The sequence below is a fragment of the Thamnophis elegans genome, chromosome 2 (assembly GCF_009769535.1).
Source record: "Thamnophis elegans isolate rThaEle1 chromosome 2, rThaEle1.pri, whole genome shotgun sequence".
NCBI lineage: Eukaryota > Metazoa > Chordata > Lepidosauria > Squamata > Colubridae > Thamnophis > Thamnophis elegans.
In genome coordinates, this window is record NC_045542.1 from 55,690,624 (window position 1) to 55,706,431 (window position 15,808).

Below are 15,808 nucleotides of genomic sequence, written 5' to 3' on the forward strand. Positions count from 1 at the left end.
CTTGGTCTCTTTGACGTGTTGCTTGATGCCCTCCGGGTACCACTGGACTCGCACGTACCCGCGGCGGAGGGGGCTCCCGCGATTCTCCTCGCCCCCGCCGGGGCCCCCGGACTCGGAGCCGCCGGAGCTACCGGCTCCTCCTCCTCCTCTTTCTCCTCCGCCACCCCCGGGGCCGCCTCCCCCGGGGCCTCGTCCGCCGCCGTCCTCTTCCTCCGAGTCGGAATCCTCGCCATGCATGACACGGACTAGGCCGAAGCGCACCGAACCCCGATAGCGGCCGGACACCAGGTCGTGAGTGAAGAGCAGCCGCTGAAAGCCGCCGGCGGGGGTTGCAGCGGCCGCCGGCTGAGCTCCTGGCGAGGCGGGAGAAGCGGGCGGCTCCGCCATGGCGCGCGCCCTGGCGATGACTGCGGGAGGGAGGGAGAAGAGGGAGGGAGGGAGAGGCGGCGGAGCAGGAGAAAAGAGCGGCGGCGGCCGCCGGGCCCACACAACGCAGTCACCACCCGGCGAGAGGCGGAGCTAACACCTTTGGCCCCGCCTCCCTGAAATAGCGGGGCCCAGGCCGCTTCGCGGGGCGGGGCAAAGGTGGTGCGTGCTGCGGGGGCGGAGCTCCAGGCTAGGCTGAGTCGGCCGAAAGGCGAGCAAGGCGGCTTAGGTAGGACCTAGGGAGAGGGAAGACAAGCGGAGGGCGGGAAGAAATGAAAGCGGGGGGGGGGGGAGTTGTGTGAGGGTGGAAAAAAGCTCGAGGAGCAACCGCCAGGGAAGAAAGGGGGGCGGCCGGGTCCTCCTCGACGCAGCCTGCTGCCCAAAAGGAGACTGGCAGGTGGGACGGAAGGCGCCGAGAAGAAACCGTCCCCAGAGGGGAAAAATGATGAAGAAAAGGAGGGAGCGGGAGTTCTCTTGGGGGCGTTTTATTTATTTATATTTTATTTATCACATTTGTATGTCATGTAGGTCGCTTGGGGCAGGATCGCAGATTTGGCCAGTCTTCACGCTCAGCTTCTTCTGCCCCTGGAGAAGTAGGGAATGAATGGTTGAAGAAGAAATAATGAGAACCGTAGTTTCTGTTGGTGGAAGGGAAAGGAGGAATGGAAGAGGAGATAAGAGAATGAAAGCAGAAAGAGAGAGAGAACTTGGAAGGGCTAAAAGCAAAATGAGCACAATGGGAAAAACCTGGTTAAAGACTTGGAGGTATGTATTTATTTTCTTGGTACAACCCAGGCAGCTCATTGCAGTATTCTGCATTAATGAAGAACTTGACATGTTAAATAAACGTAATATCCCTATTAACTTTTTAGATATGGATCACTGCCAATATAGGTCAGGGGAAGGATGCCTGGAGCCTCTGGATGTTTTGGCCTGCAGTTTCCATAAATCCTAACTAGAGTATTGAGTAATTTTGAAAATTGCTACCCAAAATATCTGGAGGGCATCATATTGTTACCCCAGTTTTAGATTTATACACCACAATGGGTCAAGGGAAATTGGCACAGGAGTAACTTGGAAATGAAGGAGGTGAAAAGTCAATAAGATCATTGCGGAAAACAATGACTCTCGCCAAAAGAAATAATAGTGGTAAGAGAGTGAAGTCTGATTTTTACAGAATTAAAGTGCATCAGAATTAGTTGAGGTACTCCCAGAAAATGAAAAAAGTAAGAAAAAGAAGATATTTAGTTAAGTGATGTGTAACATTTGGTTCTTCATTTTTGTAAAAAGTAAATCATACTATGTGACTGTACCAGTACATTGTAATAATAGTTTACTTAAACATAATATGGGGTTAATTTCATAAGCCATGTGATGGCATTCACATGATTTGCATGCACAATATGTACAACCACATGCAAGCCAATTATACTTACGTAGTCGGAGGACAGCCATGTTAATCTGTAGACAAACATGTAATAGTCAAAAACACTCCATTAAAAAGCATATGCTTCCATGAGCTTAGTGTGATGTGTGAAAATAGTTGGTGTCCGTAGAGTTCTTAGTGAATAAGATGGTAAAAACTATTTTTATAAATAATGATACGTACTTAACATTGTCATCCAGTGTAATGATTATATGTTTTCAATAAATATAGATGAAACAAAAATACAGTACACATAAATTGAGGATAATTACCCTCAATTGATGAATTGAGGGTAATTTTCAAGTAATTCACATTCATATTTAGAAAATCTTATATATTCTCTGTTGTGATACCATCCTCAAGTCTCCATACATTGTAGAAGAAATATAGGATTTCACATTGCTAGGCTACATGAAGTTCAGAAAATTATTTCGTTAATGATTTAACTTATATTCAATATTTATTGCAGTATGTTATAACAGTTGCCATCACAACATGGCTGCCATGAGGAGAACATAATCTATATAGGTTTTCAATAGCTTGGCAGCAGATTTGTTCCTATAATTTAGAACTGTTGCTTGCCATAATTTAGAACCGGAATGGGCAAATAATTTTCCCAAGGTGTCATGTGAGAAACTGGAATTGTTATGGAGGGTTGACGCTCCCTGTCCCCCTACTGCAGCTCCAGCCAGTGCTGCAAGCCAGACAGGGAAGTCAAAGGGCCAGATGTGGCCTACAGGCCATAAAATGCTTAGCTTTGGTTTAGAATATGGGCCTAGGGAACAACTGGTATCACTTAATATCAAGACTCAATATTTTTTGTGACTGGGCTACAAATCTGATTCTCTCTTTCATTTCCATCTGGCTTAGTTGTACTTCTCATTATTGGAACTTGTTGCAAAATGAAAAATCCATTATTCAAATTATGAATAATTATTTAAAATTTTATCAACGTTTTCTCCTCCTTTAAAACCCTATAACCAGCACAAGTACAGAAAGTGATAGGTGCAAAATACTTTCTCCTCACCCTCAAATTTGGAATTTTTGAAAGATATGTTTCCACATAAAATTCACGCAATCCTTATTCTTAAAATTCTTCTCTTGGAAAATGTACTTGCTCCATCTTGTGGTCATTTGTTTTCTTACCAGAATCATTTCAAGGACTTCTGACTGAATGATTATTTCAAATTATGAGCTGAAATCATTCATGTTTACAGAATGGAAAAGAACACACCAAATAATCAGCTATATGGATGAGGAATACTTCTTATCCTGTAGAGATATGGAATATTTGCTGTACTAAAGGAATGTAATGTAATTGTTGTAACTGTTAATGGGTGAAGTTGCTGTCTCATTATTACAGTATTTTTCAGAGTATAAAACACACTTTTTCCCTGCTAAAAGAGGGTGAAAATTTGGGTGCGTCTTATACACTGAATGTAGTCCTGCCCAGCTGCCGGCCCCCATCCTTTGGCCTCTGCCTCCCAGCAATTTGCCTCCTTGCAGCAAACAGCAAACAGCCTGTTTCAGTTTCAGCACAACTTGATTAGCACAAGCAGCTGATTATCGGTTGGATCATCCTCCCAACCATCAGCTGTTTCAGGCTGCAGGGATGGCCATTGCCTATTGCCGCCCATCCGCACCCCATTTTCGGCACATTCCGATTTCCGCTGCCTGGAACAGGTGGAAAATGGGGCATGCAGAGGCTGAAAACAGGGTGCGCAGATGCGGCAATAGGCTATGACAATCCCTGCAGCCTGAAACAGCTGATGGTTGGTAGCCCGATCCAACCGACAATCAGCTGCTTGTACTAATCAGGCTGTGCTGACATTGAAACTGAAACACGCTGTTTGCTTCAAAGAGGCAAATTGCTGGGAAGCAGAGGCAGATTTTTTCTTCTTCTCCTGTGTGCTGCTCTGGGAATCCAATCATGGGTTAACTTTGTCCATTAGCCTAGAGACTGAGTATGTAAATTTTGACCACGCCTCCTCTGACTGGACCGGGTCAGTTTTTTTACTCAGTCCAGCCTAACGAGACGCATCTCAATTTTCTCTCTAGACTCATCGACAAATTTAATCTTCTAATTGGATTCAAAAGTTGCACATTGCGATTTGAAGTGCTTTACTCCATACAGAGGTGGAGGCGGCAGTTTGCTGCCAGCCCAGATCCTCCCAGCCGTCAGTTACCTTGCCGGAGATTGGAGACCGCTTGGTCCGTTGGCTCATAAGCCAGGACAGCGGGGGCGTTCCACGAGCGGGATTCGGAGCCCTTTTTTCCCCTTACTGGCTGTTGGGCGCATCTTGGGCTGGTGTGCCGCCCTGCGCCGTTCTTTCGCACCGGGAGCAACCCACTTAGGCAGCGCAGTTCACCCAGGCTTCATTCCCTTGCTCTGCCTCGTTTCCTTGGAGGAACTGTGACCAGCTGCGCCGCGGGGCTCGCGGCTTGCAGGATCCCGGGCGATTGGTTGGTTCATTGCAGATTTGAACTTCGCTCCCTCCAGGACGGTTGCCATTTTGGACTGGGCTCTGCGCATGCGCAGCAATCGCCCGGGGAAGGCGGGGCCGCGTATTTTGCGCCCAGGCATCGGCGCCGCCCTGATGGCCTCCTCTTTCCCTCACTTGCAACTTGCTGAGTCAGTGAGGAGGTTGTTTTCTGTGCAGTCGCTGTTCTCACGTGGCGCCTTGTATGGTGGAGCAGGTTTTTTTCGGCGTTCATTCTATACACGAGGTTGAGCCTTTCCAAATATCTCTTCTATTTACAATGGCAGATCTATCGGTGCTCAGAGGTACTGTAGAGCCCATTTCCGAGCCCCGTTTCCCTGGCGAGGGGGGGGGCTAGCCCAAGGCCCGGCAGGGCCGCTACTAGGGCTTCCAGCCATAGGCCTCAGGCCTCCTCTGCTGTTAGGGATAAATCCCATAAGCGCAAGGACAAAACTAAGGCGCCAGCTAAGGCATCTGGAGCGCCCAGTAATTCTCCCCCGGTACTGATTCCACAGTGTGTTTCCCAGCGCGGCCTACAGTGCAGGGTTGGTCTCCTGATGTGCAATTGCCCAGGGCGCCCATTACCATGGAGGGGGGTTTGAGGGCCCAATCCCCTCCTCCCTTTTCGGAGCTAGGTGTGGCTTCAGCCCGTTCGCCTCCGCGTGCAGGGCCTTCTGCTACGTTTACCCCTACTGCTGCAGGCCTCAGGCCTATGGAAGGCCAGGATTTGGGCCTTCCTCCCGATTTATACCACATGATCTCTGCAGCTATTTCTAGGGGGGGTGGATGCGGAGCTGCTTCGTAGAGCCCAGCCCCCTAGAGCCACTGCGGCCCAGGCAGGGCCTGATCCCCAGCCGGGGCAGGGGGATTCCTCTGTTCTCCAGACAGACCCACCTTTGCCTTTACCCTCTGTCTATAGTGAGGAGTCGGCATTAGTGGAGGAAGGTGAAGTTATTGACAGGGAATTTTCTGATGATGAGGGCTTGCCCCTGGACCAGCCTACTGCCCCTGGTTTATTTCGTCATTCTCTCTTTAAATCATTACTGTATAAGGCTAAAACCACCACCCACATGGGGGAGGCAGCCCCTAAGGACGGCACTGCTGTAGGGTTAGATGCTACTGAGTGACTATTCGCTGAACGTGGCCTTGCAGGATGTTATTCCCTCACCCAAGCTGTTTCTAGACCTGATTCAAAAGCAGTGGGATCAACCGACTCCAGTTAACCCACCTAGCAATGGGGATAGGAAAGTGTACACCTCTACTCCTGAATTGGAAGCTCTTCTCCAGTTTCCCACAGTTGATGCTCCTATTGCTGCCCTCGCCTCTCCAGCATTAATTCCATCCGAAATTTCGGAGGGTCTGAAGGCAGAGGACCGTAAGGCCGAGACAGTTATTCGCAAGACTCATCAGGTTGCGGCCTGGGCCTTACGCTCGGCTACAGCAGCAGCCTTCTTTAATAGGACTTCTTTGGTCTGGCTTAAGCAATTGCAGAGTGGGCTTGCACCAGAGGAAGTGCGCCTTCACCAGGATATTACCAAATTGATGGCAGCCTTGGAGTTTTCTGCAGATGCCACCCTTAGTGCAGCCAAGTTCGCCTCTTGGGCCGTAGTCTCTAATGTGGCATCCTGGCGTTTGCTGTGGCTCCGCCATTGGCAGGCTGATGTCAAGTCCAAGTGGCGCCTTGCATCCACACCCTTCAAGGGCGGTGCCTTGTTTGGGTCGGTGTTGGATCCAATCCTCATTGAGACCAGGGATAAGTGTAAGGTTCTACCTTCCACTGGGGGCCGTGCCCATAGGAGGCAACAGCCCAGCACTCACGGGTCAAGGCTTTCCTGAAGGGTGCGACGAACTTGAGGCCTCCGACAGTCCACCGTTATCCTACCTGGGACTTGACCTTGGTGCTCAAGGCACTCACTTCTGCCCCGTTCGAGCCTATCCAATCCATCAGCCTTCGGCTACTGACGCTTAAGACCGTGTTCCTGGTGGCCATTACATCGGCCAGGAGGGTTTCGGAATTGGCTGCGCTCTCTGTGCGGGCTGACCTCTGCATTTTCCATCCTAACAGAGTAGTCCTCCGTTTGGATCCTTCCTTCCTCCCAAAGGTCAACTCGTTGTTCCACAGGGCTCAGGAGCTCGTCCTTCCGGACTTTTGCTTGCATCCTTCCCATCCCCAAGAGCGCCAGTGGCACCATTTGGATATTCGTAGAACCCTCCAAGCGCACGGCCTCGTTCAGAAGATCGGAGACGCTCTTTGTTTCCTTCCAGCCGTCGTCCATGGGGCAGAAGGTGTCCTCCCACACCATCAGCTGATGGTTGAAGGCGTGCATCGCTCTGGCGTACGACAGTCACTCCCGGCTGGTTCCCAGACGTATCACTCCTCATTCTACCAGAAGTGTGGCTACCACAGCGGCCTGGGCTACACAAGCCTCAGTGGAAGAGATCTACAGGGCGGCTACCTGGTCGTCGCCCTCGCCTTTTATGTAGACACTACAAGGTTGACGTCTACGCCTCGGCTGAGGCCTCCTTTGGGCGGAGAGTGTTGCAAAGGGTCCGTTCTTCTGCGGAGGATCCTGACCAGCTTAGCTCCTGCCCTGGGACTTAATTGCTTTGGCATATCCCATGATTGGATTCCCAGAGCAGCACACAGGAGAACGACCGTTGACTTACCTGAATGGTCCTTCTATGTGTGCTGCGAGGGGAATCCAAACCCGCCTGCTGTTTCGGCTGGCCAGGGTTCCTCCTTGACTATGACTCTGTGACTAACCTTGCATTTTCCCCTGACTGGACATTTCTGGACGTGACTTTGAGTTCTTGTTTGGCCAAGGCCATGAGTGACAGTGACATACATCTTCTCGGCTGACTTCGTGCAAAACTGACCCGGTCCAGTCAGAGGAGGTGTGGTCAAAATTTACATACTCAGTCTCTAGGCTAATGGACAAAGTTAACCCATGATTGGATTCCCCTCACAGCACACATAGAAGGACCGTTCAGGTAAGTCAATGGTCGTTTTGCTAATCAGGCTAAACTCAAACAGGCTGTTTGCTGTTTGCTGCAAGGAGGCAAATTGCTGGGAGGCAGATTTTTTTTTCTTGTTTTCCTCCCCAAAAGCTAGGTGTGCCTTATACTTCAGAGTGTCTTATACTCTGAAAATATGGTATTTTCCTGTATTGCTATGTATTTAAATTCTAGAGTTACCTCAAACAGTACTCCCAAGGTTTTTATAAAGATACACCTAACAAACATACAAATAATTAGTAAAGAAATAGTAATGGGAGAGGTCAGAATTTTTAATTGTGTTCTGTGAAAATTAAGAAGAGTAAGGCAAGCCGTCTGGTGAGATTCTTGTAACATAGGTGATGAACAATAAAGCTACAGCCTGGAGTTCAATCTGGGTTATAGTATTGAGACGGCATTGGTTGCGCTTGTGGCTCAGGGTGAGGTGGTAGATCCATCCTTGATCTCATGGTTCTCTCAATGGCTTTTAATAGCATCAGTTATGGTGTCTTTCTGGACTTGCCTTAGGGATTAGAAGCAAATAATTGTTTTGTGCTTGTCCTTCTAGTGCTGGTTCCATTTTTGACCAGGAGAGGGTCTAATCCTATGCTTGTTCTAATTAGGTGCCTCAGGGCTTGGCTCTCTTTCCAGTCCTATTTAATATTTGTATGAAATTGCTGGATGAGGTCATCCATTGGCACCATTGGGAGTGAGATATCAGTATGCCGATGATACTGTCAGTAATAAACAATCAGCTCCATACACATACACAGGTCCAACTTACTGCTTTATTGCTTATTCACAGAAATCTTTTCAAACTAACAGTCTGCACCTGGGTAAAACTAGGTAAGGTTCAATGGCATTCAAGGGAGACTGGATTTTGTCCTTTTGTGACTATGTAGGGACTCTAATTCCCCACTTGATTTCTCTCCCTGGGTCCGCCAGTCTCTCTCCAACAGATACTGAATTATTGTCACTATCCTTGATTGGATAAGTGAATGCTGTTGAAATGTTTGCCCAGTGGCTATATGAGTCTGGATGAGGAAGAACAGGCTGCCACTCATCAAGACCCAGTGGTTTGGGGCCTCCTGATTTTTCATCTTTTAATATTCAGGGAGATGGCAAGCCACTGAATCCCACACAATTTGGGATTCTTCTTGGACTTAGGCTTCCTGTTTGAATAGCTAGTGGCTACGGAGGGGAGGACAAATTCATTTTGTGTGCCAAATCCTCCCATTCCTGAATTGGGAGGCCCTGGTTACATTTGCTCATCCCTTAGTCACTTCCCAATTGAATCACTGTAATGTGCTCTATATGGGACTGTGCTTAAAAAAAATACTTAAATGCTTCATCTGGCCTAGAACCCAGTGGTGTGTGTAATTTTGGGTGCACCAACATTTGCCTGGGTTACATTGTTGTTAAATGAGATGCTCTGGCTCCAATTACACTTACAGTTAGCTCAACATACAGCTTAACATATTTAAGCCTTGCATGGCACAGGGCCAAATAGCTTGCAGGACTGTCTATCTGTGAGATTTCTGCCTATCCACCAGTTCCAACAGGGCAAGTACCTGTCTATGAAATAGTGTCATCTTGTGGGTCCAAGAAATCAAGCCTTCTCTGTCTCAGTGCCTGCCCCATGGAACAATCCCCGACTGGATCCAGAGGGCCTCTTCCAAAAGCCTATGAAGAGCTTTCCCCCCAAGATACTGGATCAGGATTTTAGATGAGTCCAGTGTAGGTGTAGTTTGTGTGGGTTCGTTTATAAAGCCTTTGTAATTGTGCTATGATTCTTTTAAATTCTGATTGGAGAGAAGAATATTAATTTATAGAAGTTATGTTTTTCTCATTGATTATTATTAGCCATCCAAAGTTCATAGGTGAAAAGGGCATCCAGGTAAATTTTCTAAATAAAAAATGTCATAATCCATAACAGCATGGTATCACTCAACTTTATACTATCAATAAACTGACACATTTATTACAAATCTATATAGAAATCTTCCTTTGGGAGGTAAATTGAAGGTTTCTTGTCTAGTCATTATGACTAAGACAAATTTTTAAAAAGGAAATTGATTTTGTCACACCATTATAAAATTTAAACCACTTCTTCCCACTCTTCCACCAGGTTTCTTTTAGAAATTATAAAAGGAAGCTTTTATTGATTTCCTCTATCCCATTTTGTTCAAATTCTACAAACCATATATTTGTTGAATAATAAAGTGTGGATTGCTGAGTACCTTTTGAAATTTTAGGAACTCTTGGTGTACCGTATTTTTCAGTATCTTTTGCCTTCTGAAACCCCCCCCTTTCACCAAAATAGCTGTGCATAGCTTCTAGGAAGCTTTCAGAGAGCTCCTGGGGGCTGGGGAGGGCAGAAATCTTATCCCCCCCCATGCCCTATTTTTTACAAAAAATGGCCCTATTTTTGCGAAAAACAGGCTGCTTTTTGCTTGTCTTTGCCCCCCCCCCCCCGAGCACTCTGCAAGCCCCCTAAAGGCTATTCATGCCTTTTTGGGGGGTGAACGGGCCTGTTTTCGTGAAAAACGGGGCGTTTTTGGGAGGTTTGCAGAGTGCAAAACCTTTTTTTTTTAATTTGCCTCTTCAAAACCTTGGTGTGTCTTGTACTCCGAAAAATATGGTAACTTCAGGCCAGTCAGATAAACAATCATTTTAACTGAAGCAAGACTGATAAAGTTGCTACTTTCCACATAAAGTTACTCTTGCTACAGATGGTCACATTTTCAAATCAAGCAATGAGTTACAGGGATCCACTGTTTTTATTTTCCAGGGGGACATAAGTGAAAATTAGAAGCTGGTGCTTTGCAATATATCATTTTCCCATTTCTTTTTCTTGGTGGGTCCAAGCAATCAGTCTGGATAAGAAAACCTTGTTACTGTTTTGCCATAGTATAAGGAGCAGGTGCTTCTTTCAGTAAGGATGTATGAACAGAAACAGTAGCAACTTTAATGGATTGCTAGAAAAATGGTAAAACTGAAAGATGGAGTATGAATTTGTCCTTTGAATAACTCCTTTCGCTACCACAACTGAGCATCGTAGACTGTGGTAGAAACTTTGTAGTTCCATGAGGCTGCCTCCCAAGTGGATTAACATCCAAAAGGAATTCGGCAAAGTTGAAGATCATCTCACTACCATACCAGCGCTTCTTGACTTGACCCGTTACGAAAGAAAGCTATTCCTTGCTTGGAGGCTTTTAGATGAGAAAATTGGATCATTTTGAGATTGGGGCAATTTGAAAATTAGATTGGATCCATAGGAATATATTAGATTATGTATTCCTCTTTCGCTTGGCACATCAGATTAATCAAAGGTTGTCATCTATTTTGCTGCTGTAAGCAGGAAAATGCATGAGAAGGCAAGTGTTGAGAAGGCTGAAGGTACTGGTGCTGCTCTGTATGATACGACGATGCAGAAGATATAGCAATGAAAGGTTAATAAACCAGGGAATTAAAAAAAAAGGTTGGGGAGTGTCATGCTATCCCCAGAGGTTTTTTGCTTTCTCCCAGATGGAGTTTTCCTGGTTGCCATGTTAGCATCCTCATCACGTCTTAATGTGTTGAAGCTAAATGCCAAATCAATAACTAAAAACGTCTTCCATCCATGGTTTGATACTGGATGAAGTGGCAAGCACTTTTAAGGTGCAGAAAAGAATATAAAACAGGTTTCTTTAATTTGACTGAAAAGTTTTGAACTATTTGTATCCCTGGCTTTGGATGTCCTGATATTCTATTAATATGTAAAGAGATTTAGGAAAAGTAAATAAGTAATATTTGACTATGTTAATAGCCTATAAAATACTATAGTGATTTAGTGGTATCTCTCTTTATTTTTTCACTGATCTGTTTTAGAAATTTGGAATGCTTTAAGGGAGTGGTCCTGCAGCGTTGCCAGGCATTATGTAGTTGTGTCATTTCTTACTTAAATTATATTTCTTGTAAGAAAATTGGAATTAATGTTGGGAAGAAATATTGAATTTGTAAATGTAACCTCCATACCCATATATTTTATCAATGATTTGGGTCTTCCTTTTCTGCCCCCCGAAATACAGTGAATGAGGCAGCAATTGCAAAATAAAAGCCTCCTTAGACCCCACCTTCATTTCTTTCTCTTCAATTTGCTGTCCTTTTTCCAATAGATGGCGCTCTTAGATAATTTAATAAAACACTAAATAAAATCTATGAGAATTACTTTCATCACTCAGTTCTCTTGCTTAAAAGGTAGACAGAGCAGAGGCAATACAGTAATATTAAACTAGATACAATTTACTGAGAAAGAATTGAATCTTCTATTTGGGAGATGGTTCTTGGGTCTCTTCAAGGAATTTACTAATTCCTTTTCTATAGTAATGTGAAACTAAAATTCAGTTATCTTAGCATCCTGTCCTATGGAGCTAGTTTAGAAGTCTTCATCATGGGCCACATTAAATTGTTACCTTCAGCATTGTTTCATTTGTATAACTGGTATGGCTTGATTCTTGTTATTATTAATATTGTTCTTTAGGACTACAATCTACACTCTTCTGTAAAATAAGTATAGTTGCCTCCTTTTGGATTTTCTCTGTTTTCATTTTTGTTTGTTTGGTATATCTTTGTCCTTGAATATTAGCAGAGCTTCATGTAATCCTTTTGGGTATGTGGGTGTGCACATGCTTTCAAGTCAGTTTTGATTCCTGACAATTGCCTAGACAGGTTCGTGCAGTTTTCTGGACAAGATTGGAAATGGTTTGCCATAGCCCTCTGTCTAGGACTGAAAGAATGATTAGTCCAAGGTCATATAAACTTAGCTGAAATATAAATACAACATCATCTAATATTTATTTCGTTTCATGAGAAAACCATCCAATTTATGCTAGTTTAAAGAAGTTATCCACACACTCCAGTTTAATTAATTTAACCAAAGGCACATTAGTTATTAGTGCTTCATTAATGAGGACTGGTTTGGATCTGACATATATATCTCACAAACTTTGTTTCTTTTTAATATAGTGGAGTTCTAATAGCACATCATGCATTGCTCAGAGAAATTTCTGAGAATCTTTGTTAAAAGCCATTAATTCTCATCAATCAGGAAGAGATTAGAAAATCTTTTCAAAGTTCCACATGTAGAGTTAGTCTAAAACAGAAAATATTTTCGGCAGTATGAATCGTTTTAAATTTACTCCAAAGATACAGCATTAGATACTTCATCACAAAGCATACATGGAGTGCAAGGCAGAAGATAGGAACTAAAAGCAATCTGGCAAAATTAGGAACTAAAAACAATTTGGAACTAGAAACTAAATATAATTCAGCAAAAACAAATATTGCTACAAGATACTATGTTCAAGTTGAAATGTGACCCGGGGGGAAACTTATTTTTAAAATTTACAAAAAAAATGTGGTTGGTAATATTTTGAAATCCCCGCAGTGCTGTGATTCAGTATCATTTGTTTGTTTGCTCTGGGCCTTTTTTTTACTTCTCTGCAGTCTCGTAAATATTTCTAAATATTATTAGAAAAAGTGTAAAATGTTTCTAGTATTCTATCTTTCAAAGAAAACTGATCATGGAAGGTTTTCTGGAACTTTCTATCATGAGAATAACTATATCTAAACCTAGAGGATCTTTTGTAATAAATTAATCTGATATTTTTCCAGATACTCTCCATTTATTGTTGCTATGAAAACAGTGAATTCGCCACAAATCTAAGTGCTTACTTTATAAGACATGGGCATACAAACTGTAATACATTGTCAAGGGATTATGTAATGCTTACTCTACAAATCTGCTATATTTTATTATTGCTACTTCATATAGAAATATAGACTACTACATTTTAAAATGTTCCAGGTAACAGTGTATACCACATATTTGTGTGTGCCATTTTGAGAGAGAGTTATCATACAGCAATGATTTGTGCATGTGTTGTGTGCCTTTGTGTGCTCTAACTACACTATGTGCCAGATTATTGCAAATTGTTCATTTCCCTTTTTAATAACCTGCTCCTCCCTGTGTTAGTTAACTGTGATTAATACTTACCTTTTCAGAGGCCACCCCTTGCTCACATACACACCTAAGACACCTTTTTCCCTCAAAAAAAGAGGCCGAAAAATCTGGGTGAGTCTTATACACTGAATACAGCATTTTTTGCCGTCCGCAACCCCGCCCCCTTCACCAAAATGCCCTTGCATAGCTTGTAGGAAGCTTTCAGAGAACTCCTGGGGGATAGGGAGGGCAGAAATGAGCAAATACCGGGCCATTTTTTGCTCAATTTTGCACCCCCGGCCCCCAGGAGCACTTTATAAGCTTCCTAAAGGCTATTCATGCCCTTTTAAAAAAAACGAAAAACGGTCCCGTTTTTGTGAAAAACGGACCTTTTTTGCTCACTCCCCCCCCCAATTCCCCCAGGAGCACTCTACAAGCCTCCTAAGGGCTATTTGTGCCCTTTTTTTGGAAAAAATGGCCCATTTTCGCGAAAAATGGGCCGTTTTGAGAAGCTTGCAGAGTGCAAAAACTTTTTTTTTTAAATTGCCTCTTCAAAACCTTGGTGCGTCTTATACTCCGGTGTGTCTTATACACTGAAAAATACAGTAGTTTCTTGTGGTCTCCATTGTCAGTCTAATCTCAGTGCTACTTTTTTGCTGCTTGTTTATATTCTATGAATGTATCACAGATAACTGAATATATTAAAGACATACCAGTACAATTTCATACTGTTAGAAAAATATTTAGAAGAGATGTTATTAACCTATTTGTTAATGTGATAATAATGAACAATTTAGTTGGTGCAATTAATGGATCAAAGGCAATTCCAGGAAGGCAATTATATTTACAGTAATATTGATTGAGTATATTCACTTTCAAGCAGGATGTCCTTTGAGAATGAATAGTTCCAGGAAGAGTGTATACAATGTTCTTTTGTTCCACCAGTACTCTGCCCATGTGCCCTGCTTAGCTATTCCCCTGTGGCTTGTAAGATGCCCTTTGTATTTAGTAATAAGCTAAAACACTTTATCCCTTAGGAGAAAATCATGCCAAGAAAGTAAAGCCTCCTACAATCTTTTTGTTGACATTTAAAGCTCTTTTGCAATTCTGTGTCTCCTGAGGGTTTAAAGTGTTTTAAGAAAATAATCACGTGCTACTAAAAAACCCCAAATGTAATGGCTAGAGTTCCCTAAGTCTCTGGAAAATAAAAGCTGGGACCCCATTAACATTTACTGCAGTATTCTTTGCCCTTCTCTCTAGCAACAATTCTGCCGAGTGTCATTCTGGAGAAGTTAATAGATTACTAAAAGAAAACTCAACACACAGGTAAGAAAGATACTGCAATTCAATTTAATTTAATGAAGTTGATTTCCAAGGTCAAGAAAAGTTTCATTCAGAAGCTAAATTGAACTGTTTCTCCTATAACAAGTTAGTATCTGTTCATTACAGAAGCTTAAATTGTAATGTGTTAAGTAATCAGATCATCTGAGCAGAAAAATATAATATGAAGGTAAGATTCATTTCTCATTGCTATCCCTTGCTTATATTATAAATCTAGAAAATATTACTTTGTATTTTTGTCCTGGTGTTTTGCATATTTTAATTGTAACATCAATCTCTTAAAAATTTAATGTTATCATTCTTTTTACATAGCACTTGCATATAATCACACAATTTTTTGTAGTTGGACATTCAGTTTACAAGAAAATTCAAGTTATTGTGAGAGAAGCTTGATAGTTAACTGCAGGGAATGAAATATTAAAATCCTAAGAGTCCAAGGATTTAGAATCATTTAGAATTTAGATAATAGGTTTTGTTGAAAAAAGGATACTTTTAAGAAAATGAATTCAGGATTGGAGTATAATTTAAATAATTTCAAATGATTATTTGTCAGGTTAACTTAGGTAAGTTAATATATATTACATAAGCCCAAAGCAAAAAGTAGAAAGAGTTTAAACAATAGTTTAGACCAGACAAGTAATGTCACAGGCAACCTATTTTCTGGTCCAAGATAATTTGTTTCCCACAATTGTGTAATTAACAAAAAGAATTTTCTGTACCAATTGGTATAGTTAAATTACATGTTTTTAAACTGTGATTGATAAATATACTGAATAATTTTTAATGCTTTCTGCTTTGGAAAAATAAAATATGAACACTTTTCTGGAAATCAAATTGTGACCTATAGTCAGAAATGTCCTTGCATTTCCCAATAAAACAAAATTACTAATTCCACGCAACTACAATTTACAGTTACAATTTAAATTTTTCAGAGGTGGAATTTCATCTTAGAGCTTACCAATGTCAACAGATGCAAAAAAAAACCATCTGGAAAATGATTATTAGTGAGAAAGACCCATTTATATGACATTGCACATGTTGAATTTAAAAATAATTATATAAAAATTGAGGCATAGCGTAATCAAATTCCTTATCTATGGACAGAAAAAAATATTTAGGTCCATTGGTTAGGGGTTATGGTACCCTGTATTATGTAAC

At 42.6% G+C, this 15,808-nt stretch overlaps 2 protein-coding genes across 7 annotated transcripts in view; one reads left to right on the forward strand and one right to left on the reverse strand.

Moving 5' to 3' along the window:
• UBE2O (ubiquitin conjugating enzyme E2 O) overlaps positions 1 to 486 on the reverse strand; it is a 79,890-nt gene extending 79,404 nt beyond the window's left edge. For all 3 annotated transcript variants that reach the window (XM_032211258.1, XM_032211256.1, XM_032211255.1), the window contains exon 1: positions 1 to 486. In XM_032211258.1, the coding sequence (XP_032067149.1) occupies positions 1 to 387 (387 nt within the window). In that variant the 5' untranslated portion in view covers positions 388 to 486.
• The window catches only part of AANAT (aralkylamine N-acetyltransferase), a 26,749-nt gene continuing 11,144 nt past the window's right edge, over positions 204 to 15,808 (forward strand). Inside the window, exons 1-3 of one of the 4 annotated variants that reach the window (XM_032211261.1) lie at positions 204 to 288; positions 955 to 1,191; positions 14,570 to 14,635. The gene's annotated coding sequence lies outside the window, so the exon portion shown is untranslated. Of the gene's footprint in view, positions 289 to 563; positions 656 to 733; positions 824 to 954; positions 1,192 to 14,547; positions 14,636 to 15,808 lie in introns of those variants that run through there. The other 3 variants (XM_032211262.1, XM_032211260.1, XM_032211263.1) reach the window with 3 other exon arrangements.